Genomic DNA, 23670 nt, shown 5'->3' with positions numbered 1-23670 from the left:
TCTGGTTCTTTCAGTTTATCCAGGTCCCATCTCCTTAAATTCCCACCTTTTTGCAGTTTCTTCAGTTTTAATCTACAGGTCATAACCAATAAATTGTGGTCAGAGTCCACATCTGCCCCTGGAAATGTCTTACAATTTAAAACCTGGTTCCTAAATCTCTGTCTTACCATTATATAATCTATCTGATACCTTTTAGTATCTCCAGGGTTCTTCCATGTATACAACCTTCTATCATGATTCTTAAACCAAGTGTTAGCTATGATTAAGTTGTGCTCTGTGCAAAATTCTACCAGGCGGCTTCCTCTTTCATTTCATAGCCCCAATCAATATTCACCTACTACGTTTCCTTCTCTCCCTTTTCCTACACTCGAATTCCAGTCACCCATGACTATTAAATTTTCGTCTCCCTTCACTATCTGAATAATTTCTTTTATTTCATCATACATTTCTTCAATTTCTTCGTCATCTGCAGAGCTAGTTGGCATATAAACTTGTACTACTGTAGTAGGTGTGGGCTTCGAGAGAGATAGGACAATAGTTAGTGATACTCATTTCATCTCTCTGATCTGACTACATCATATTTCATTCTCTGTGGATACACTCCTTGGTATAGGGATATGTTGCAAATGTGAACCAACACCTGTGGATACACTCCGTGGTGTAGGGATGTGTTGCATGTGTGAGCCAACACCCTGCTTATCTCATTAAAATAGACTTTCAGTAGCTTACTGGAGATACTAGCTATACTTGCAGCATTTTTGCTCTGCAAAGTACCCACAAATTTTCTGATTTCTTTAATGGTGATGGGGATAACACCTATCTTATTTAAGTACATGGAGAAGTTATGTTTTAATACACTTGTCGCTTCACATAAGAAACCACTGCAATCTATTTGATAAGCAACAGTTAAAAAGGGTTTGTTTAAGGGTTCAGAACAATGATTTTGACACTAGTCAAGACTTTATGCACAGATTTTGGACTACCTGATTGAACATAGAAGTTTGGTTCCACCTCCCTCCAGTCGACATATCTCAACACATGATTGCTAACAATAATATATCTGTTATGGCTTGAGAACTCTTGATTGTATAGATGTATAACAACAAGAAAACAGAATACAACCTATCAAAATTTCACCAAATGTTCATCTTGTCTATCTGTAACCTGCTTTAGGACTAAGCTCATCTTTATATTGTGGCATACATTTTGTAATCAATTTTATCAATTTTACGTGCCTCTAATGAGAAGAAAGTGGAGTGCAAAAGCAATACATCAGCACATGTTTCTGTTAGTCTTGAGAATCAGTACAATGGAGAACTGAATGGTATCATTTAGTGATGTGGACTGCACTCATACCTATATTTGCAGATGTAGAAGCTTACCATTCTGTCCTTACACCTTGTTTTATTGTATCAGGAAGTTGGTGAATGTCCAAACAGTTTCAAGTGTTCATTCAGTGGGAGAAGGAAAAGTGACTTCCTACATTCATGATGTCATTTCATTTACCCTTTCTTTTGACAATAATGATGTACTTTCTACTTCTACACTGTGAGCGTACAGTTCACTCTGACCATTCACTGTCAGCTGTGTAGGGCTAGTGTTGACCTGTCTCATGGGCTGTACCAACCATCTTCCAACAGGAGTGATAGTTTTCTTTATGGCACAAAGATACTGAGTGAGATGGTGTGGTGGTAAGACACCAGTCACATTTGGGAGGATGGTGGTTCAAATTCCATTGTGGACACTGAACAATAGGTTTCCATGATTACCTAAATTCACTTAAAGTGAATTTCGGGATGATTTCTTTGAAAGGGCATGGCCAATTTTCCTTCCTCAGTCTGATCTCGTGCTGCATTGCTAATGAACTCATTAATGACGGTACTTTTACTCCTAATCTTTTGTCTTACAAAGATAAAAACATTTCCAAGGCTGTTGCAATAGATAAATATAAAAGTAAGAAATTAGACAAACGAATGATTTGAAGATGAATCCAGAGTTTCTCACATAAACCTAGGTAAAAGGCTCAAGACCCATCTCCAATAACATTAAACCTCAATCCTCCTCCTATAATTAATTCACATAAATATCTTGAGCACCCTGGAATTTTGTGTAGACCATAAAACGTATTGGGTATACTTGGTTGTAGGATACCACCTGTCTGCTTCGACCAGTGACGTAGTTCTGCTGCACTGTGATGTGTTGTGTGATATCATTGACCGTAGTGTGTTTGTTTTGGAGTGGAAATGAAATGTTGTTGTATAGGGAGTGGTGCATAAAGAGGTGCTGTCCCCTAATAGTTTAATTATGTGGTGGCAATGTGCTTGTTTTAATGTGCTAGTCGTCATGATGTGGAGTGGTGGCATAATGAAATATATTGTGCAGAATGTTGTCATATTAAACAGAATATGTCGTAAAATTTAAACTGTACTCTTAGGTGCTTGCTGAACTACTGAGTGAGTGGATCATTGTTTCTAATTAAATCATGAAACAAGTTAGGTGGATCAGTGTTTATTAATATACTGAACATGCGACTTTATTAGTTATAAACATTGAGCCACCTACCTTCTCCCATGATTTTTAATTAAAAAACATTGATCCAACTACGACATATATAAAAAACGATTTTCTCATGGGTTCCATCATCTTGTCCTATCCAACTCATCATTCATTGCACATACCTTTACCAGTTGCACCATGCAACAGAAAAGCTGCCAACATCATAAGTGCACTTTTGCAATAGGGTTTAGCCATTTAGGTTATCTGGAGATACTGTGATCTTATGGTGATTTTTTTTAATTTTTTGACCGTTTCAGGTGTTTTGTTTTTTGCAGGAAGTTACATCTTCAACAGTGTTGTTGTTTTTTATTATGGAATTTTTAGTTTGTCCCCGTCCAAAAACCCATTTCTCCCACAGTTGTTCCACTAATTCAATTGGGTTTAGTCAGTGTATTGGTTCGCATAGTTATTGTGTTTTTGCAGATGTTATGATTGATGTTTTGGTCACCATTTTGGATATGCTCGAAACAGATTGGGGAATATTATGCGTATCAATATATCCATATCTTGCATTTGCACATGCAATGCGCCTACTTAATTAAACACTCTGCCACATCTCACCATTGTTTTAAAAGTGTTCTGCAATATATTGTGATCTTTTAACTTGTGCCTACTGTGCACCAGCTATTACAGATTGTGCAGCAAACATACAGGATATCCCAAACCTTTAGGGTCAAAGTTATATGGATGACAGAGAATCTGAGCATTTGAGATAAGTTACTAGCAGCTGAAATGAATATTTAGTATTTTATTGACATAAACAGCTTGCACCTTATAGAAATAACTTTAAGCTCACAGTAATTGTTGAAAGTGATGGCCAGTCTCATTTCATGCCTTACAACTTAATCCAATGTCAGAAATGAACTCTGTACAATCATGTGGTCGCATTTCATGCACACATTGATTATGGCAGAGGTGTAATACCTGCTCCATCTGTACTTTCCACCTCGTATTAATCAAAGGATACATGTCACAGGCAAGTTACAAGTGTTTATCGTTTAATCTGGTCCCAAATGGTACATCACCATCTCCTTAAATTCTAATATGGAAACAATTCTTTCCTGATGATGCCAGCCAGATGTCTGTGGTTTTAATGGACCAGTTTCCCACAAGTTTATATTCACAGCAATAAATTTCTTCCAGCTAGGATGAAATTTGTTTCAAAGCTTTTCTCTGTACATTTCTTCAGCTTTCCAGGCACCAAATTGTGCTGCACTGTGCATGTCTGCAAATTTCTGTCATGACCTCTCCAGGGTACCCACAACTTTTTTGTGGGTACATGTGTTATGAGCTTGGGACTGTGAGCTGTTGCACCATTTTTCTCTTAATTTTATGTCCTGTCATTTCCTTTCTCGACTCCTATCCCCTATCTCTTCATTCCCTGAATTTCTATTCTCAGATTTTACTGACTCCAGTGTTAAGTCTTCACACTGAGCTGACTGATTCTTAGGTAGTGAATAGGTTTGCTCTTTGTTTTCTTCTATCACCCTTTCTGCAAATTAGTTTGGTCCCCATTTTCAGATTTGACTCACTTTTTTTTCTATTTCAAAATTCTGACAGTGCTGCAGTAGGGAAGGTGACCTTAGATGGCACCCTGTTCATGGTGTATGACGATCACCTATGCTTTTTCAGTATAGGAACAACCTCTCCTGCTAAGAAGTGACACAGTAGCCAATCTTATGTGATGAAGTCATCATGTAACCTGCTGACTGTAGCCCCCTGACAATCAAGTGCGTGCACGATTGATGCTTGAGCTGTTACCTCCCCATTTAAGCCAAAGAATCAATGCCTGTTCTTTAGGGGCACAGGGACTCTGAACAGTAACCTTCGAATCAGGTGAACATTGCTGTGGCTGGGTGGCACCTGAGGTGAGAGCCCTCTAGCAGAGTAGGTGTCATCATGGCAGTCACCTCACAAATAAAAAGAATTAAAACTTGCATCAAACAATGGCCATGTAAAACCAGCTGTCTCAGTGATTGGAAGAAGAAAATTTGATGTGAAAACTTATAACTCCTCTGCCTTCCCTTCTATGATGGGATGAGGGGCACACTAAGAAACAAGGAATCAAACAATTTATCTAATATTTAGTTTGTACTAAAAGAAGTGGTGATCAGAATCAACAATGGAACCTATTCTTCTTCTTCCTCTTTTTAAATAGAGAATGTCAAAGATAAGTTTGGTGAAGTAGCCACCCTGGTAGAAAAAAGCCAAATTGATCCTTATTAATTGGAGAGTCACTAAAACACAATCTCAAGTACTTCAAGTTTGTACCAAGACATTACGTTGTACTACCCACCACCCATGAGATGCTTCTGATGGTTTCATTAGGTAATTCTGACAGAACTCCTTATGATGATCAACCTTGTGAACACCCTCCACTGGGCACAAATTGTCCAGACTATCACCCTACTCACTTGAAAGTTTACTGTAATTTTAAAAACAAAATACAGAAATATTAGACATTTGATCACCCATCATTTTAAAGCTTACAAAACTTCCTCCTTCCTGAATCAGTAAATCATTTGAGGGGAAAGTTATCACCTCCTTCGAACACCACTCATACTGCATCAGTAGATACCCCCCCCCCCCCCCCCCCCTGTTGACGCAGCAGAAGGCCTTCCTCCAGTATTTTAACTGACCTATACACAAATAACGATCAATGGAAGAAAGCCATAAGAGCATTGGGTCATAGAGTGGTCAGCTCATCCTCTTTCCCACATGTCTGACTCAACAAACCCCCCCAGAAATTAAAAACTTGTAAAGGCAAAGGGAAGATAATGAACAAATTTAAACTAAAAATCTGGGATGGTACCACATGATCTTGAATCTTCGCCTACAGCAGAACTGCCTGTAAATATGGATATTACACCTGACGTACAGGAAGCTGTGGAAGGAACAGTGACTTAAACAAGCTGCCATTCAGCTTTGCTGCTCAATCACTCCCTCTTTTAACAATAATGCAGTGGAACTGTACTGGGGACATCTACTTCTGCGAAGAAGTCAACCTTGACATGGTGGGGTCATTATGTACTATTTTGACTATAGCCCCCTGACAGTGAAGTGCTTGCACGGTGTGTTGCACTGTAGGAATCATGGTTATTGGAAGATCACCTACGTACTTTCGTAACAACCAAACTAATTTGCTGAGAGTTTCAAGAGGTGTTTGGTACAGTCACCCTTTTTTAGCAAACAGGTGTTAGTGGACACCACACTCAATGTTGTAGCTGTTAGGATTCAATCATCTACCTTGGTAACAATGTACAACATATACCTCCTTCCAGTATAAATATTGTTGAAAAGTTCAGGTAGTGTGTAATACTTGAGCGCATGAAGAATAGGTGATTGTCATGATTTTTTTTTCAAGTAAAATAAAAAGTAAAGTTAAATGTGGTGATATAGTTTTATTCCTTAAACTTTTGTCTTTAAAAAATAATTTTTGTGTCCACATTGGATGCTCCCTGTAACTGTTGTACCAAGTGATGGATCCAAGAAGTGACATTAACAAGATTTAGAATTTTGCCACATTAGCACTCCCTCTAGAGATTTCCGTAGTGTACAAATTTAAACACCTATGGTTTGTATTGTGACTTGGACAATCCTTAGTTCAGTTGAAAATTTGTGTATTGTTTTTTAGGCAATGGAGATATTAGTGTGGAATGGATTTGAAAGTTTTGTATGTTGTCTGATATATCAGAATTGACAAGAAGAATATATTAAGTTTTCAAATGAGTGAGTCATTCTTCCCTTATCTGTTAGTTAATCTGCAACTCTTAGTTATATTTTTATTGTATTGCATATTTATTGGTCCTGTGAATCATACACTGTACAGGGGTACATAATGATATAGGACAAGTCAAATAATTTTCAATAAAGTTTAACAGAAAAAACTGTTGTGGTTTTCAGTATATAGCAATATAACTAACATATGGGAATAACATTTCACAAATAAATTTTACATGCACACATTTCATACTTTTGGCCTCGATTATACAGACACACACATATATGTAATAGACCACATATAATACACAGATAAATCTACATGTACACATTTCTTATTTTGGCCTTAATTGTATAAAATATTTAAATTTTTCACATATTTACATTGTAGTTAAAAATTCATCAACACTATAGTAGCAATTCTGTAGCAAGTAGTCACTCACTGCAGTTTTGAATTTATGCATGCCAGTTATTGCCTTAATTTCTATAGGTAGTTTGTTATACAGTTTTTTTCCTGCTTGCAAGGGTCCTTTTTGTTTTAGTGTTGTATGTGAAAACTGCATATGTAAATCTTGATTATTCCTTGTGTTGTATGAATGGATATTTTGTTTTTTTTGGAGCAATCCTGCTATTTTCATCTACGATTCTCCTTATAAACATTATTGTTTCTAGGATATATGGGCATGGTAATGGAAGAATATGAAGCTTTTTAAATGAGGGTTTGCATGAAGATCGAGGTGCTAAACCTTCCATGGCTCTTATAATTCTTTTTTGTGCAATAAAACAGCTTTTGCTGGGTGGTGAATTTCCCCAGCAAATTAAATCATATCTTAGTAGTGATTCTGCTTGGGCATAGTACACATTTTTTATGGATTGCTATGCAACTGGTGCTGTGATTGAATGAAAAATTCCTTTTTTGTCAGTTATCAGTAATTTATTCATCCCTTACTAATAAGTTGGGAATTTCATTTATTTATGTTATAACGTCAAGTTTAACACATATTTCAGAACGACACTACACATATAAGTCACAGAGTAAGTTGATAAGCAAGACATGTGTACACATTAGCATTCGAATGAGCACTGAGTCCCAGTCTAGCAGCCGCTGCTCGGCTGGCTGCTTAGGTGGCACAGCTGCTGCATTGCTGGCAGACAGCGCCACACGTAGAGGATGCGCGTAATTGCGTGGCGGCGCTTTGGATGATCGGTGAGTCACAACACTTTTCCCCCCTTTGAAATTGTTGTACTGGTCCCGATGGAGGTGTCCTGGAGATGGCTAACGTCCATAGGCGTTGTTTGACTCTCCGTAAAGTCTCGAGGAGGAGGCTTCCCGTACGGACGGAAGTGTCCCCGATGATAACGGGTCGAGATGACAGGAGACGTAGGGGTGGAATCTGCTGGGGCCCCATGCACCCATCTGCCCGTTGTGGCAAGTCCAGTTGATATGACAGGAGACATGGGCGATGTGTCGGCGTCCGTTGGAGGAGGAGGCGAGTAGATTTGCCCTGACAGGGGATGGTCATCCGGTTCCTGCATGGGCACGTCTCCTGGTGGCGTCCGTTCTTGTGCTGGCATCGCGATGACGGTGAGAGGGCTGCGTTGTGAGTATTGAGAGATGCCAAGATCCCGAGCATCAGGTAGAGCCAAAGGTGGTGTGGCGGCATTCGGAACAGGCGTTGCTGGCACCCGAGGCCGAAGCTGGTCCGAATGACGCACTGCAACACCCGTGTCTGTCTGGATTTCATACAGGCATCTGCCACGGTGTCGTAAACTGTGGCCCGGGCTCCATTTTGGCCGCCTGCCATATCCCCATACCCAGACGAGGTCGTTGGCGGTGAACCGGCCAAGTGAAGGCATCCGCGGCCGTGAGGTGGAAGGCCGCAGAAGATGAAGTAGCGTGCGGGGCTGTTGGCCATGTAAGAGCTCAGCCGGGCTGACGTCGCCCATGGGGGTGAAACGGTAAGACGCCAGAAACTGGAGAAGCGCATCATCAGCAGCAGAAGAAGTCAGAAGTTTCCGCATCTGAGCCTTGAATGTTCAGCCTCACTGTTTGATTGTCGATGGAATGGCGGGGCCGTGACATGCATAACGCCGTGACGAGCACAAAAATCCGCAAATTCGGAAGAGGCAAATTGCGGACCATTATCAGTAACAAGAGTAGAGGGGAGGCCTTCCAAAGAAAAAATGCGGGCGAGAGCACTGGTGGTTGCCGCGGTGGTAGGCGACGTGCAACGGACAATGAAAGGAAAGTTGGAGGAGGCGTCAGTTACTAGGAGCCAATAAGTACCTAGAAAGGGTCCCGCAAAGTCAGCATGAATGTGCTCCCAGGGCTTCTCAGGCGAAGGCCACGGTGACAAAGATGACCTCGGGGCAGTGGCCTTTGACGAACAAGGGCCGCAGGCAGCGACCATGTGTGCTATTTCAGAGTTGATGCCAAGCCAGTACACATGACGGCATGCCAGAGATTTTGTGCGAGACACACCCCAGTGCCCTTGGTGAAGGAGGTGCAAGACCGAAGCATGCAAAGACACAGGTACCACAACACGCGGCGAAGCATTGTCAGTGGAAAGGGGGATAACTCCATCCCTAGCCATGACGCGGTAGCGCAAAGCGTACTAGTTCCGCAACGGATTAGAAGTGTTAGTGGACGGGCGATCTGGCCAACCCTTCTGAATACAGCATAAAACCCGGGAGAGGGTAGGGTCAGAACCCGTAGCAGCCGCCAGCCTGTCCCCAGTGATGGGGAACCTGTCCACAACCCGCTGCTCAACAACATCCAGGTGGAAACACAAAAGTTCGTCCCTATCGAATGCCAGATCAGGACCCATGGGAAGGCGAGACAGAGCATCAGCATTTGCATGTTGAGCCGTTGGCCGGAAATGAATCTCATAATTGAAACGAGATAAGTAAAGAGCCCAACGCTGGAGGCGGTGTGCAGCCTTGTCGGGAAGTGACGATGGATGAAACAAGGAAACAAGTGGTTTGTGATCCGTAACAAGATGAAATTTTGAGCCATAGAGAAAAAACACCAAACTTATGAAGAGCATAAATAATGGCCAAAGCTTCTTTTTCAATCTGAGAATACTTTTGTTGGGCATCCGTGAGCGTTTTGGAGGCATAAGCAATGGGTTGTTCTGAACCGTCTGAAAAACGGTGCGCAAGGACTGCACCGACCCCGTATTGAGAGACGTCTATGGCAAGAACAAGATGGTGGCCAGGTTGATAAGTAGCCAGGCACGCGGCCTGTTTCACCATAGCCTTCAATTTCTGGAAAAGGCACGTTTTTATGCAACAGGCGATGCAACGGCTGAGCCACCGAAGCCGCAGATGGTAAAAACTTGTGATAGTATGCTATTTTCCCCAAGAAGGCCTGCAGTTCCTTAACAGATGTAGGGCGAGGAAGGGCATCGATCACAGCGACAGTTTGCTGAAGCAGACGAATACCATCCCGAGAGAGTTGAAACCCCAAGTACGTGATAGAAGCCTGAAAAAAATGCGATTTCTGAAGATTACACTTAAGACCGGCAGTCTTTAAGACATGAAAAAGTGTGCAGAGATTTTGAAGATGTTCTACAGTGGTGGAGCCAGTGACAACAATGTCGTCCATGTAATTGATACTCCCAGGGACAAGGAGCAATAATTGTTCCAAGAATCGCTGAAAGAGAGCAGGGGCGCTAGCAACCCCGAATGGCAAGCGTTGGTATTGATAGAGGCCGAAAGGCGTGTTAAGGACCAGAAACTCCCGGGAAGCAGCGTCGAGAGGAAGTTGATGATAAGCTTCTGACAGGTCAATTTTAGAAAAATAGTGGCCCCCAGCAAGTTTAGTGAACAGTTCTTCAGGACGGGGCATAGTGTAAGTGTCGATGAGGCATGGAGCATTTACAGTGGCTTTGAAATCGCCATAGAGATGAATATCACCATTTGGCTTAGCAACGACGACAGGAGAGGACCACTCACTGGAAGTGACAGGAAGCGAGACCCCTGAAGTAGTGAGACGATCCAACTCCCATTTTAGCCGATCACGAAGGGCCACAGGAATGGGCAGAACCCGAAAAAACTTAGGCTGAGCAGTGGTTTTGAGTGTGATATGAGCTTCAAAGTCTTTTGCACGGCCTAACCCAGGAGAAGAAAAGGGACGAAAGTGTCGTCGACAAGGAATCCAGTTGAGCATAAGGAATAGCATCAGAGACAATATTGACAGAGTCATCTGGTCGACCACAAATATGGGGACAGTGCGAACGACGGATTTGTAAGATACCTCAGCGTTAAACTGTCCCAAGAGAGAAATCTTCTGTTTATTGTCTGTCCGTAATTGCCGAGTGACAGGTGACAGGAGTGGAGAACCCAACTGAAGATACGTCTGAGAATTAATTATAGTGGCAGCAGAACCGGTATCCACCTGCATGCGAACATCTCGACCAAGGATTTGGACAGTGAGGAATAACTTCCCTGAAAGGGAAGAAGTGCAATCGACAGACAACACAGAATCAGAATCAGCGTCATGTTCATGAACATCATGTATGCGGTCGGATTTGCAAACTGAAGACACATGACCTTTCTTTTTGCAATTGTGACACACAGCCCAACGTTGGGGACAATCCTCGCGTGAATGTTTCGTAAAACACTGCGGACATGAAGGAAGTTGCCGGGGGTTTTGCTGCAGTTTCTTAGCGGGTTGTTTACGGTTAGGCCAAGGCTGCGCGTGGGAGCGCACTGCGGCCACGTCGGCCGGCGGGGACGCGCCGCACGCGTCGTCAACAGCGCACAGAGGTTGTATTTCCCCGACATCACCCCACGCCTCTATTTGGGCCCCAGCGGCGCGAGAAATTTCAAAAGACTGCGCAATGGAGAGAACATCTAGAGTCGGATTTGCCAACTAAAGGGCACGTTGCCGAACTTCTTTGTCGGGCGCCGACCGGATAATAGCATCCCGTACCATGGAATCGGAGTAGGATTCTTTGTGAACGTCGGTAACAAATTGACACTTTCGACTGAGGCCGTGAAGTTGATGGATTGATGTGGCTGTTTTTGACAACGATAAAAGGCAACACGAGAGGCTACCACATGCATTTGCTTTTGAAAATAGAAGTGAGCACATTTCAGCAAAGGACAAAGACGCAGGGTCCTTCAAAGGAGCCAATTGCGACAACAACCGATACATTTGAGGTGAAATCCAGGAAAGGAACAGAGACTTACATGGTTGTTCGTCCGTGACATGAAATTCCAAGAAGTACTGTCGAAGACGTTTTTCATAATCAGACCAGTCTTCCGCCGTCTCGTCGTAAGGAGGAAAAGGAGGTATAGCCAATGACGAGAAACGCCCCGCATTTGACGCCGCAACGAAATCGCGAATCGCCGCTGTTAGAAGCGTTTTCTGTTCAAGGAGATTTTGCAATAGTTGCTCGACAGTAGCCATTGAAACCTGTGGGTCAACGGTGAAAAGGAAAAATCCCATCCTCGTCTCCAATTGTTGTAACGTCAAGTTTAACACATATATTTCAGAACGACACAACACATATAAGTCACAGAGTAAGTTGATAAGCAAGACGTGTACATGTTAGCATTCGAATGAGCACTGAGTCAACAGTCTAGCGGCCGCTGCTCGGCTAGCCGCTTAGGTGGCGCAGCTGCTGCATGGCTGGCAGACCGCCGCACCTAGAGGACGCGCGTAATTGCGCGGCGGCGCTTTGAATGATCGGCGAGTCACAACAGTTTAGAGAGAGAGAGAGTGGGGGGGGGGGGGGCACGTGCGCTTAGATCATTGGGGGGAAAATGGGTCTTGTTAATGCATATTTGCAATTATGCAGTACTGTTGAGCTAATACAAGAAAAAGAAATAAGGATTATGAAACTAACGCCTCAAGAATGGAAATTAATGCCAGTTCTATTAAAGAGTGTAGTACTGACTATTGTAATAGGTCATTAACTCTCCTTACACCTCTATCTCACAAGTTAATGTTTCCTTACAGCTTATTGGAGTTTGGATTCTAAATGAGTGGACCAAATTGGGTGCACCAAAACCTCTTCAGATAACTGAATTAGGTCCTGGAAGAGGGACGTTAATTGCTGATATTATGAAGGTCTGTATTTTGAGCTTTTACTCGTGTTTGTCCATTTTGTGGTCTGTACTGTGTAACAAATTTTTAAATATTTAAGTTTTTCAGCTAACATGGGGTTCTGTGAAGGCCATTAAAATTTGAAAATTGTTTAATGTTTGTGATGCTTCAGGCTTTCTTGACTTAGTAATGATTTGAATTATCCCCAGATTGAAAATCAGATATTTTCAGAATAACTGCCCAGTATTTTGTGAAGTAACTGTTTAGTGTCACCACCAGATATGATGGAAAACAAATTACAAATTGTCAGCATGCGGCTTATTTGTCTTCACGGTTGTGCAACAGAGCAAGACAATAAACCCACCTCCCTCCCCTCCCCCCCCCCCCCCCCTTGCACCCTTTTCCTGTTCTGCCATTTTCTTTCTCCTGCACTCCCCCTATCTCCAGACGAGCCTGATGTCTCCAAAGAGAACATAATGAAAGGTACCCATAGTAGCCGAAGAAAGAAATCTGCACTGTTATTCAGGTGATGGTAGCCCACAATGAGTTATGCTGTTTTTAATGTTTTTGTGGTAAGGTATTTGAGTCTTTGATAGTGCAAAAGATGGTCCTCCAACTGTTGCCATTCCTTGCTTGATACTGGGTATTGTTTTAATCTTATGAGCCCTGTTTCCCCAGTCTTACAAAGTTGAAAATTTGATGCACAAGAGAAGAGTATTGACTCTTTAATAACTAGTGGTGCTTTAGGACCACAGCCAAAATGAATTTTTTGATGGACATTATCTTTCTGTTGTTGACTGTAATGTTTTATTTCTCAATACACAATTGCAATTTTGGCATGTAGACCAGTGTGAAGCCCTTCTGCAACAAACAACAATTGTTAAATATGTCATAACGTGTAACATAGGATACAGTACATGATCGAACCAAAATGTAACTACTTACGAAATAGTGCATTAGCACAAGTAAAAGCTATCTGGCCATTATACAAACTTCGAGATGTCCAAGGCAGTTTCTTGTGTCAGCATTCCATTCTAGAAACATCCCCCAGGCTGTGGCTAAGCCATGTTTCTGCAATATCCTTTCTTCCAGGAGTGATAGTTCTGCAACGTTCACAGGAGAGCTTCTGTGAAGTTTGGAAGGTAGGAGACGAGGTACTGGCGGAATTAAAGCTGTGAGGACGGGGCGTGAGTCGTGCTTGGGTAGCTCAGTTGGTAGAGCACTTGCCCGCGAAAGGCAAAGGTCCTGAGTTAGAGTCTCAGTCTGGCACACAGTTTTATTCTGCCAGGAAGTTTCAGTTTCAGAATTTTCTGTTCCTGTGTTGTAGAAGCGCGTAAAACTAACCAATACAAAAATCAGGCATGTGGAGAAATTGAAAGAGGTGAGATGCAATAATGAAAGTAATTTCAATGTAGGTAGTAAATTTGATTCTGCTGTGGAAGGTGATTCAGCTGAGGGTGCATGTGCTGGAGGCCACATTAAATAGGTGCTTGAAGGAGGTGGCATGTCAGCAGGAAAGTTGGTCAGTGATCTTCGAGGTGAACAGTTAATGGAAATGGAGATGGGTCAGTTAGTGATGGGTTGCTGCAAGGGGTCAGATCTCACAAATAGTATGTATAATGTAAATGGAGATTTTGTTGCTACTCCCTTTGATGCTTCTCTGTCAGAGTGGAAGCATTCACCTCCTTTAATGGTAAAGTAGATTCTAGATCATTATTTAAGGAAGGACCTAAATTCAGTGTGGCTGGTTGAAGATCATGTGTAGTTTAGTGGTCGGTGGGAGCAAGACAAGTTTTGAGTAGGGAGGGAGTTGGGGCTATGTAAGTGTGAAGCTGGGGCCAAAGATGTATTCTATACATTGTTCCATGATGACAAAGCGGTAGATAAATTGACTCGTCTAGTGCCTGACACACAACTACAGCTCCATGCTTATGAAGTGAGATGAGTTTTTACAAACTGAGGTGAGCTTTTACAAAATAATGGGAGCTTTTATGAAGCGAGCTGAGCTTTGATGGAATTGCAGTGATATTAACACAGCATGCAACAGAAATGCAGCTTAGTCTTTACAACCTACCACTACACTGTAACATCGTTAGAAGTATATATAATCACAATGAAATTAAATTCAGCTGTAAAAGGGAGATATTTTACTTACTGAATTACATACTTATTTTCTGCTGCTTTGCTTTGTGTAAAAGTCAATGCCTGTTGCCTGTCTTGTAACAGAGAAACAGTAATGCCTGTTGCCTCAGTTGTACATGGTTTGTCAAAGTGCTGATATGCACTATTTTTCTCCTGTTCTTTGCAGAAAACACCCATCTCTTTTATACTTTGTTACCTTCTTGATGCAGCATTGCAGAGAACAATGCATTGATGATCTGTGTTGGACTTACCAGCTGCTAGTTTAGTTTTCATGCTAGATATTTAGCATTTTAAAACTATCAGTTGTCTTGGAGAAGATATTTTGTCAATCAGATCAGTAAAATTTTGCTTAATTTTCTCCTTCTGTTGATTTAAATCTAAAAGCTTAATGTTTTCTTGGCTGAGTTCGGCCAATATGCTTTCTTTCTCACATGCTGATTCTCCTTCTCTGTCAACATGTAACATATCTTTCTTGATGTCATCATTAACAGCACAAAAGTTATTGGTGTTCATTGAACTGGATGGCTGGCTTAGTTTGCTTATACATGTTCCATGTGATACTGGAATCTATGCATGAGCATGTGTATTATGGGTGCAAGCTTGACATAAAATACAAATCAGTTTGCAGCGGCAGTCTTGCAAATTTTTTTGATCAAAATAAGTGACATTTACCTCAAAAGTTGATAGTGCAAGCCTGCCATTTTCTTCTCCAACTAGGTATTTACGAACCACCTTTGCATGTAAGTTGTGCTTTTTGCAAATGTCCTGGAGCTTGCCTTTTTCTGAGGTACAACTCAGAGTTAGTTGTAACAGGATTTTAAATCAGTTGCTCCAATGCTATATAAAATACATGCTCAAAAGTTATAACTTCTTCTTTTAGTATCAAACTTCTCACTAGATCCTAAGGTTCAGACTGTCTTTCCTTTGATTTGATTTTAGTACTGTATTTTTTCTCCATACTCTGTCAGTTTGCCATGAACAATACAGTCTTCTCACTGGTTCTTGCATTTGTGAAAGCCAAGCATTATTAAATGTTTCAGCTAAATCTGACAGAAAACACCTGAGGACTTATTATTCCTACTACAGTCTTTATTTCATTAAAAAGTAATGGTAGCAGCTCTTAGTAAGACCAAGACCTGTTTGAAATGAGGGAGGCACAAGCAAAACCTTGTGTCATGTTGTACAGTACAATAAGTGTAATTAACTCAAAACCATAACCATAACTATTCATTTAATGAGTTCCATCGATGCTGTACCACTTCAGAATTTCACTTTGAGCACTATTTATATTATGAGGACGAAGTCTTCTCTTCTCAGGAGCAGGTGATGTTGGCTGCTTGTAAAATGACACACAAATGTTATCACTAACATTGATATTGATCATCCATGTTTCAACACTGGTGCTGTCATCTTAATGTCTCACGACACTGGAACATAATTTATTATGCTGCTCAATGTTGGCACCAGATTGCTGTAGCCTGGACTCACACACATAAAGTGACTCTTGTTATGTTGAATATCACATGGAATGGAATCTTATTTGTGATATCAGCACTATTTGTTTCTATCTGCTTCTGTCAAACTTAAATGATTGATGATAGTTTGATGTCCCACATGAGTAACCAAGTATTTTATTTTGCAGCTACTATCTCCAGCGTAGGTTATTTTATTCCTGAAAGGACAGATACCTCATATGTTGTTAGTACCTTGGGTTTTCATGTGTTGTATGCCTTTACATTTAGGTACATATTTTCCTGAATGACGATATGCAAAGAAATTCCATGCGACATTCTCCAAAGTATAATAAGACCCATGCTTTCTGTCGTAAAGTGAAAATGTGATTCAGTTTCCCACTGCCAGTCACTGAAATCCTGGGTAGATGCAAATTCAGTCACTTCTGATGCAATAGACACAGCATGTTTCATTGACAAGTGATCATAATAGCATTTCTTCAAAAGGCCTGAATTTGGTCCACAAGAAACAAAATAATAGTGGGATGCAATTTAGAATTAAAGACCCATGCAGGTGCTGCATTTGGTGACACATTAAATGATTCTCTGTTTGATTTAGATTGTAATAATTTCATAATGCCCCTTAATATAGGCATTCTATCAGTTGGAATGGTGAACAAGTTTTATGAACTAGAAGTGTTTGTGGAGAACACAATTTCTGTAAAAGTTATATGCTTAAATGAACACTGGCCTAAAAATCAAAATATAAACTTGATAAATTCACTTTCAGATTACAATTTAGCAGTGAGTTTTTGTAGAAAAACAGTTTTGGAGCATTGTGCATTCTAGAAGAGGACTCACCAAACTATGATGCAGAGTTTGTCAGGTATGTAAACAAATACAAAAATATTTGGCAGAGTAGATAAACAGGAAAAACATATGGCAAACGGTAAATACATATCAAATGCCACAAATAAATCAAAAACTGTACAGCAGATTGTCAAAGCTGAAACAAAAAGTTATAGTTGCTTGAACAAGGAACTATTGTTTGAAAGCTGCTGCATTGAACTTTTGTAATATGGTGTATTGTTATCATATTTCACATCCTGACTATCCAGTTACATGTGCATTTCTTGACAAATCTGTAACCTTGCTGAGTAGGTTGCAGGTGGAAAAGTTATGTAAAAAGATCATAATTTCTGCTGACTTCAACATAGATGTAAGTGCTGATGACAGGTTTGCCATTTGTTTGAAGAACTTGCTATCTACAAGTGGCCTAACATTAAACTTTAGTGAGTACACTAGAGCAACAGCATCTTCTGCGACATGTATAGATAATATAGTGAGCAGTATCAACTATTGTGCTACAGAAAGGTTCATCTTAGAATTAGGCATATCTGACCATACAGCCCTATTTATATCACTGCCAAATTCAGATAAAACTGTAACACTGAAATGAGTCAGAAACTTCAGTGAACAAAATGTGAATACATTTGTTGTGAGACAAAATGAAACTTTCTGGCCATTCAGCAACCAGTACTCAGTAAACATGAACTAAAATGCTTTTGTATCAGAATTCATAAGTGTTTTTTGATGAATGTTTCCCCTTTATAACAGCACATGAAAAAAATGAAAGAAAAAAGAACCTTGTGAATAACTGAAGGCATCAGCACATGTAGTAGTAGAAAGAGGAAACTGCGCATGGAAGGAAAGAAAAACTATGATGCAGAGTTTGTCAGGTATGTAAACAAATACAAAAAATATTTGGCAGAGTAGATAAACAGGAAAAACATATGGCAAACGGTAAATACATATCAAATGCCACAAATAAATCAAAAGCTGTACAGCAGATTGTCAGAGCTGAAACAAAAAGTTTTAGTCCTAAATTAAAAATAGATTGGGAAATGATTTCAAACTACAGACATATATGTGAAGTATTCAACAGAGGTCTTATAACTTCAAAAAAAATTGATGTTCTTCCTCCTCCACACATAAATCCCAATATAATGCAACACGGATCATCAGAATTCAGATCTACTCATGTATCCAGCTATGAAGTGGTTAACATTATAAAATCCCTAAAAAATCTTAAATATGTGGGCTGGGGTGAAATTCCGACAAAAGTAATAAAGGCAAGATGTGATAATATTGCACCCCAAATCTGTCACATAATAAATCAGTCACTTGATGGGGGTTGCTTTCCTGACTGGCTGAAATATGTGGAAGTTCAGTCTATCCACAAAAAGGACAGACAAGAGGAGATAGGAAATTTTCACACAGAATCAATACTTACCAATTTTTTCCAAAATATTTGAGCGAATACTGTATAACCAATTAGAAAAATATAACAGAAACATAACATTATTCTTATTAATCAATATGGATTTAGAAAAGGACAAAGTTCTATCCATGCTATTAATGAACTAATCATTAAAAAAAGTAAATGCCTCGATAACAAGGAGTGCATAGGCGGCATTTTCTGTGACCTCACTAAAGCATTTGATGTGGTAAACCATTAGCAGCTGCTCCTCAAATTACCTTCTTATAGCTTCCATGAAAAGCCTTTAAGTTAGTTCTCATCCTATCTCAAAAATGGAAAACAGAGAGTAGTTATACAATGTAATGGTGAGAAAGCATGCTCTGGTGGCAAGGAAATACAAGCAGGCATACCCCCAGGAGACCATACTACCCCTGTTTCTGTGTTATATAAATTACATTTCGGATAAGGTAAATTCAGATTCAATTTTGTATGCAGAGGACTCAGAAGCAGTAGTCTGCTGTAAAAACACTGAAGGGTTAACACTTAAAATGAAACAAACTCTTCAAGAACTAGAAAATTGCATAAATAATAATGCTATGGAGCTAAACCTAACAAAAACACAAATTGCACACTTGAGGATCAAACAATCTGATGAATATATAACACAGTTAAGTTATGAAGGCATAACACTGATCACTGCAGAATCTTTCCAATGTCTTGGAGTGACTATAAACAAAAATTTGTCATTTACTGATCAAGTGGATTGCTTACTGAAGTGGTTAAATAGTTTTGTTGACGTATGGGGGTTCTAAATAAAGTAACTGACTTAGCTGCTAAGAAAATTGTTTACCATGCATATTTTATATCAGTTGTAAGATATGCATAATTTTTGGGGTGTTGAAAAAGGAAACCTGCTCAGAGTGGTGAAGCTACAGAAAAAAATTTATCAGAGCTATGACTGGAACAAACAGTAAACAGTCATACAAACCTTTATTTGCAAGCCTTGACTTTTGAGAATTCCTTCTATGTTTATATATGAAACACTTCTCTTTGTGCTAAAAACCCACACCTTTTTGAAGGAAATTTGCTTTCACATGCGTATGAAACAAGGAATAAACAAGATTACATATTGCCTTATTATATGAATTGTTATCAGGAGAAAGAAAACACGTTCTACGGGCCGGAGCATGGAATGTCAGATCCCTTAATCGGGCAGGTAGGTTAGAAAATTTAAAAAGGGAAATGGATAGGTTAAAGTTAGATATAGTGGGAATTAGTGAAGTTCGGTGGCAGGATGAACAAGTTTTCTGGTCAGGTGAATACAGGGTTATAAATACAAAATCAAATAGGGGTAATGCAGGAGTAGGTTTAATAATGAATAAAAAAGTAGGAATGCAGGTAAGCTACTACAAACAGCATAGTGAACGCATTATTGTGGCCAAGATAGATACAAAGCCCATGCCTATCACAGTAGTACAAGTTTATATGCCAACTAGCTCCGCAGATGATGAAGAGATTGATGAAATGAATGATGAGATAAAAGAAATTATTCAGATAGTGAAGGGAGACGAAAATTTAATAGTCGTGGGTGACTGGAATTTGATAGTAGGAAAAGGAAGAGAAGGAAACGTAGTAGGTGAATATGGAATGGGGTTATGGTTCAAGAACCATAAAAGAAGGCTGGAGATACTGAAAGGTGTCAGAGAGATTATATAATGGTAAGACAGAGATTTAGGAACCAAGTTTTAAATTGTAAGACATTTCCAGGGGCAGATGTGGACTCTGACCACAATCTATTGGTTATGAACTGTAGATTGAAACTGAAGAAACTGCAAAAAATGTGGGAATTTAAGGAGATGGAATCTGGATAAATTGAAAGAACCAGAGGTTGTAGAGAGTTTGAGGGACAGCATTAGGGAACAATTGACAAGAATGGGGGAAAGAAATTCAGTAGAAGAAGAATGGGTAGCTTTGAGAGATGAAGAATAGTGAAAGCAGCAGAGGTTCAAGTAGCTAAAAAGACGAGGGCTAATAGAAATCCTTGGGTAACAGAAGAGATATTGAATTTACTTGATGAAAGGAGAAAATACAAAAATGCAGTAAATGAAGCAGGCAAAAAGGAATACAAACATCTCAAAAATGAGATCGACAGGAAGTGCAAAATGGCTAAGCAGGGTTGGCTAGAGAACAAATGTAAGGATGTACAAGCATGTATCACTAGGGGTAAGATAGATACTGCCTACAGGAAAAGTAAAGACACCTTTGGAGAAAAAAGAACCACTTGCATGAATATTAAGAGCTCAGATGGAAACCCAGTTCTAAGCAAAGAAGGGAAAGCAGAAAGGTGGAAGGAGTATATAGAGGTTCTATACAAGGGCGATGTTCTTGAGGACAATATTATGGAAATGGAAGAGGAGGTAGACGAAGATGAAATGGGAGATATGATACTGCGTAAAGAGTTTGACAGAGCACTGAAAGACCTAAGTCAAAACAAGGCCCCGGGAGTAGACAACATTTCCTTAGAACTACTGATAGCCTTGAGAGAGACTGTCCTGACAAAACTCTACCATCTGGTGAGAAAGATGTATGAGACAGGCGAAATACCCTCAGACTTCAAGAAGAATATAATAATTCCATTCCCATAGAATTCTTTACAGATGAATGGAAAAACTGGTAGAAGCCGGGGGAAGATCAGTTTGGATTCCGTAGAAATATTGGAACACGTGACGCAATACTGTCCCTATGACTTATCTTAGAGAATGGATTAAGGAAAGGCAAGCCTACGTTTCTAGCATTTGTAGACTTAGAGAAAGTTTTTGACAATGTTGACTGGAATACTCTCTTTCATATTCTGAAGGTGGCATGGGTAAAATACAGGGAGGGAAAGGCCATTTACAATTTGTACAGAAAGCAGATGGCAGTTATAAGAGTCGAGGGGCATGAAAGGGAAGCAGTAGTCGGGAAGGGAGTGAGACAGAGTTGTAGCCATCCTCAATATTGTTCAATCTGTATATTGATCAAGCAGTAAAGGAAACAAAAGAAAAATTCGGAGTAGGAATTAAAATCCATGGAGAAGAAATAAAAACTTTGAGGTTCGCCGATGACATTGTAATTCTGTCAGAGACAGCAAAGGACCTGGAAGAGCAGTTGAACGGAATGGATAGTGTCTTGAAAGGAGGATATAAGATGAACATCAACAAAAGCAAAACGAGGATAATGGAATGTAGTCAAATTAAATCGGGTGATGCTGCGGGAATTAGATTATAAAATGAGACGCTTAAAGTAGTAAATGAGTTTTGCTCTTTGGGGAGCAAAATAACTGATGATGGTCGAAGTAGAGAGGATATAAAATGTAGACTGGCAATGGCAAGGAAAGCGTTTCTGAAGAAGAGAAATTTGTTACCATCGAGTATAGATTTAAGTGTCAGGAAGTCTTTTCTGAAAGTATTTGTATGGAGTGTAGCCATATATGGAAGTGAAACGTGGACGATTAATAGTTTAGACAAGAAGAGAATAGAAGCTTTCGAACTGTGGTGCTACAGAAGAATGCTGAAGATTAGATGGGTAGATCACATAACTAATGAGAAGGTATTGAACAGAATTGCGGAGAAGAGAAATTTGTGACACAACTTGACTAAATGAAGGGATCGGTTGGTAAGACATATTCTGAGGTATCAAGGGATCACCAATTTAGTATTGGTGGGCAGCGTGGTGGGTAAAAATCATAGAGGGAGACCAAGAGATGAATACACTAAACAGATTCAGAAGGATGTAGGTTGCAGTAGGTACTGGGCGATGAAGAAGCTTGCACAGGATAGAGTAGCATGAAGAGCTGTATCAAACCAGTCTCTGGACTGAAGACCACAACAACAACAACAACAATGAATGTGAGGTGTCTGTTCTTTCGGATATGTAAATTGAAGGTGGAGAGGCCGAGAAAGGAAAGGAATCCGTGTAATGTCCCAGTGCAGCTGACAGCAGTGATGCCCTCCCTTTCCTTTCTTCCCCTCTCCATCTTCAATGTACATATAATGTATAACAGCTGCAGATTGTGCGTGTTCTTTCGGACATGTCTGAAAGAACAGACACCACACATTCATATAATTCAATAGACTTAGCTGCGCAGTGGATCCACCATCTTCAGTGAAGATGCACAAATACATCCAACCTCCTGTGGGAATCTCAGAGAGTGAACATGGAGGAAACTGGCAGGGACTGCTGAAAGGTGGCGCTCGATGCGAGTGTGGATTGGCCATGGGGTTTGCCAAGACAGTACACGTAGAAGCGATAAAGCTGTGTTCCAGATGGTGCAGTGGTTGACATACTTGATTAGTAAGAAGGAGATCCCAGGTTCAAACACCAGGCCGGTACACATTTTCACTCATCGCTGCTTGTTCCACATAATGTCCCAGTGCGGCAACAGTGATCCCCTCCCATTCCTCTCCTTGCCACAGACTAACATTATTTGAAAAGCTTGAAGCTTAGCAATAAAATATGGTTAAAGTTCAAGGACTGCTAGCTTGAACACACAGGAGCAAACACTGAAAAATATTAAAAAGAAGATGTTACTACAGTGTGGATGATTTTAATAAACAAGGAAGGCAGGCAGGAAATAGTAAATTTGGTTTGTTTTTCTGTTTTTTCTACATTATGTCCTATGGGTATGCATATGTTCCCATTTAATGAAGGTGTATGTTCTTTTTATATGTATGTATGTAAACCATGATTATTAAGTATCTGGTTTTATACACATATTCCCTTTTTATGGAAGTATGTGTTCTGGTTATGTATGCCCATATTTATAAACAAGAGAAAGAAGCATGAAAAATTTAAAAAGAAAAAAATTTAAACCATTGTGGATAATTTTAAGAAACAGGAAGAAATGTAACATGCATTTATCTCCTTATGTTGCAATGTGCTTCTGGATGTATACAGATACTTTCTTTTGATGTATAGCTATTTAAGTATTAAATTATTCATTGAGGAGTCACCAATGTTTCAATTAAATGATTTTATATAGCATCTCATTTGACACTAAAGATTCTATTCTATTGTATTCTATCACACAACAGACATTTTTCATAGAACTATTCTCCAATGAGTGTGCATTTCTTTCGTGGAATATTAAACTGTACTCCATGTTGAACTGTTTGCTGTATAAAGTACACAAATATTTATAAAACTTTTGTTCCTTTAACTGTGGATCAATATCATTTAACTTTCCTGGATGTGCTTGTGATACGTGATTCCTCAGATTGTTGTTGTAATCATAGCTTCTTCCACACACTCTGAAAATGTGCTTTTTTTCCCTTCATTCCTTATATTTCTAATGGTGTTGTTCATACATACATTAATACTTATTCCATAGATCATGAATATGACATTTTGTAATGTGGAGTGTGTCACTTTCACATAAGTTTTCTTTACACAAAAAATAATAAATTTTTTTTTATTTTTTTTTTACAGTTACTACTTCATATCTCAAA

At 39.9% G+C, this 23670-nt stretch overlaps 1 protein-coding gene across 3 annotated transcripts in view; it reads left to right on the top strand.

Annotated features, from left to right (window-relative positions):
* The window catches only part of LOC126184857 (protein arginine methyltransferase NDUFAF7, mitochondrial), a 60644-nt gene that overhangs the window by 4378 nt on the left and 32596 nt on the right, over positions 1-23670 (top strand). For 2 of the 3 annotated variants that reach the window (XM_049927470.1, XM_049927468.1), the window contains one exon: positions 12245-12355. The exons of the other annotated variant lie outside the window; for it this stretch is intronic. In XM_049927470.1, the coding sequence (XP_049783427.1) occupies positions 12245-12355 (111 nt within the window). The remainder of the gene's footprint in view (positions 1-12244; positions 12356-23670) is intronic. 3 annotated transcript variants of the gene reach the window in all.

This window comes from Schistocerca cancellata, chromosome 4 (genome assembly GCF_023864275.1).
Source record: "Schistocerca cancellata isolate TAMUIC-IGC-003103 chromosome 4, iqSchCanc2.1, whole genome shotgun sequence".
NCBI lineage: Eukaryota > Metazoa > Arthropoda > Insecta > Orthoptera > Acrididae > Schistocerca > Schistocerca cancellata.
Note: the sequence above shows the minus strand (reverse complement) of the source record. Positions and strands in the feature narration are given on the sequence as shown.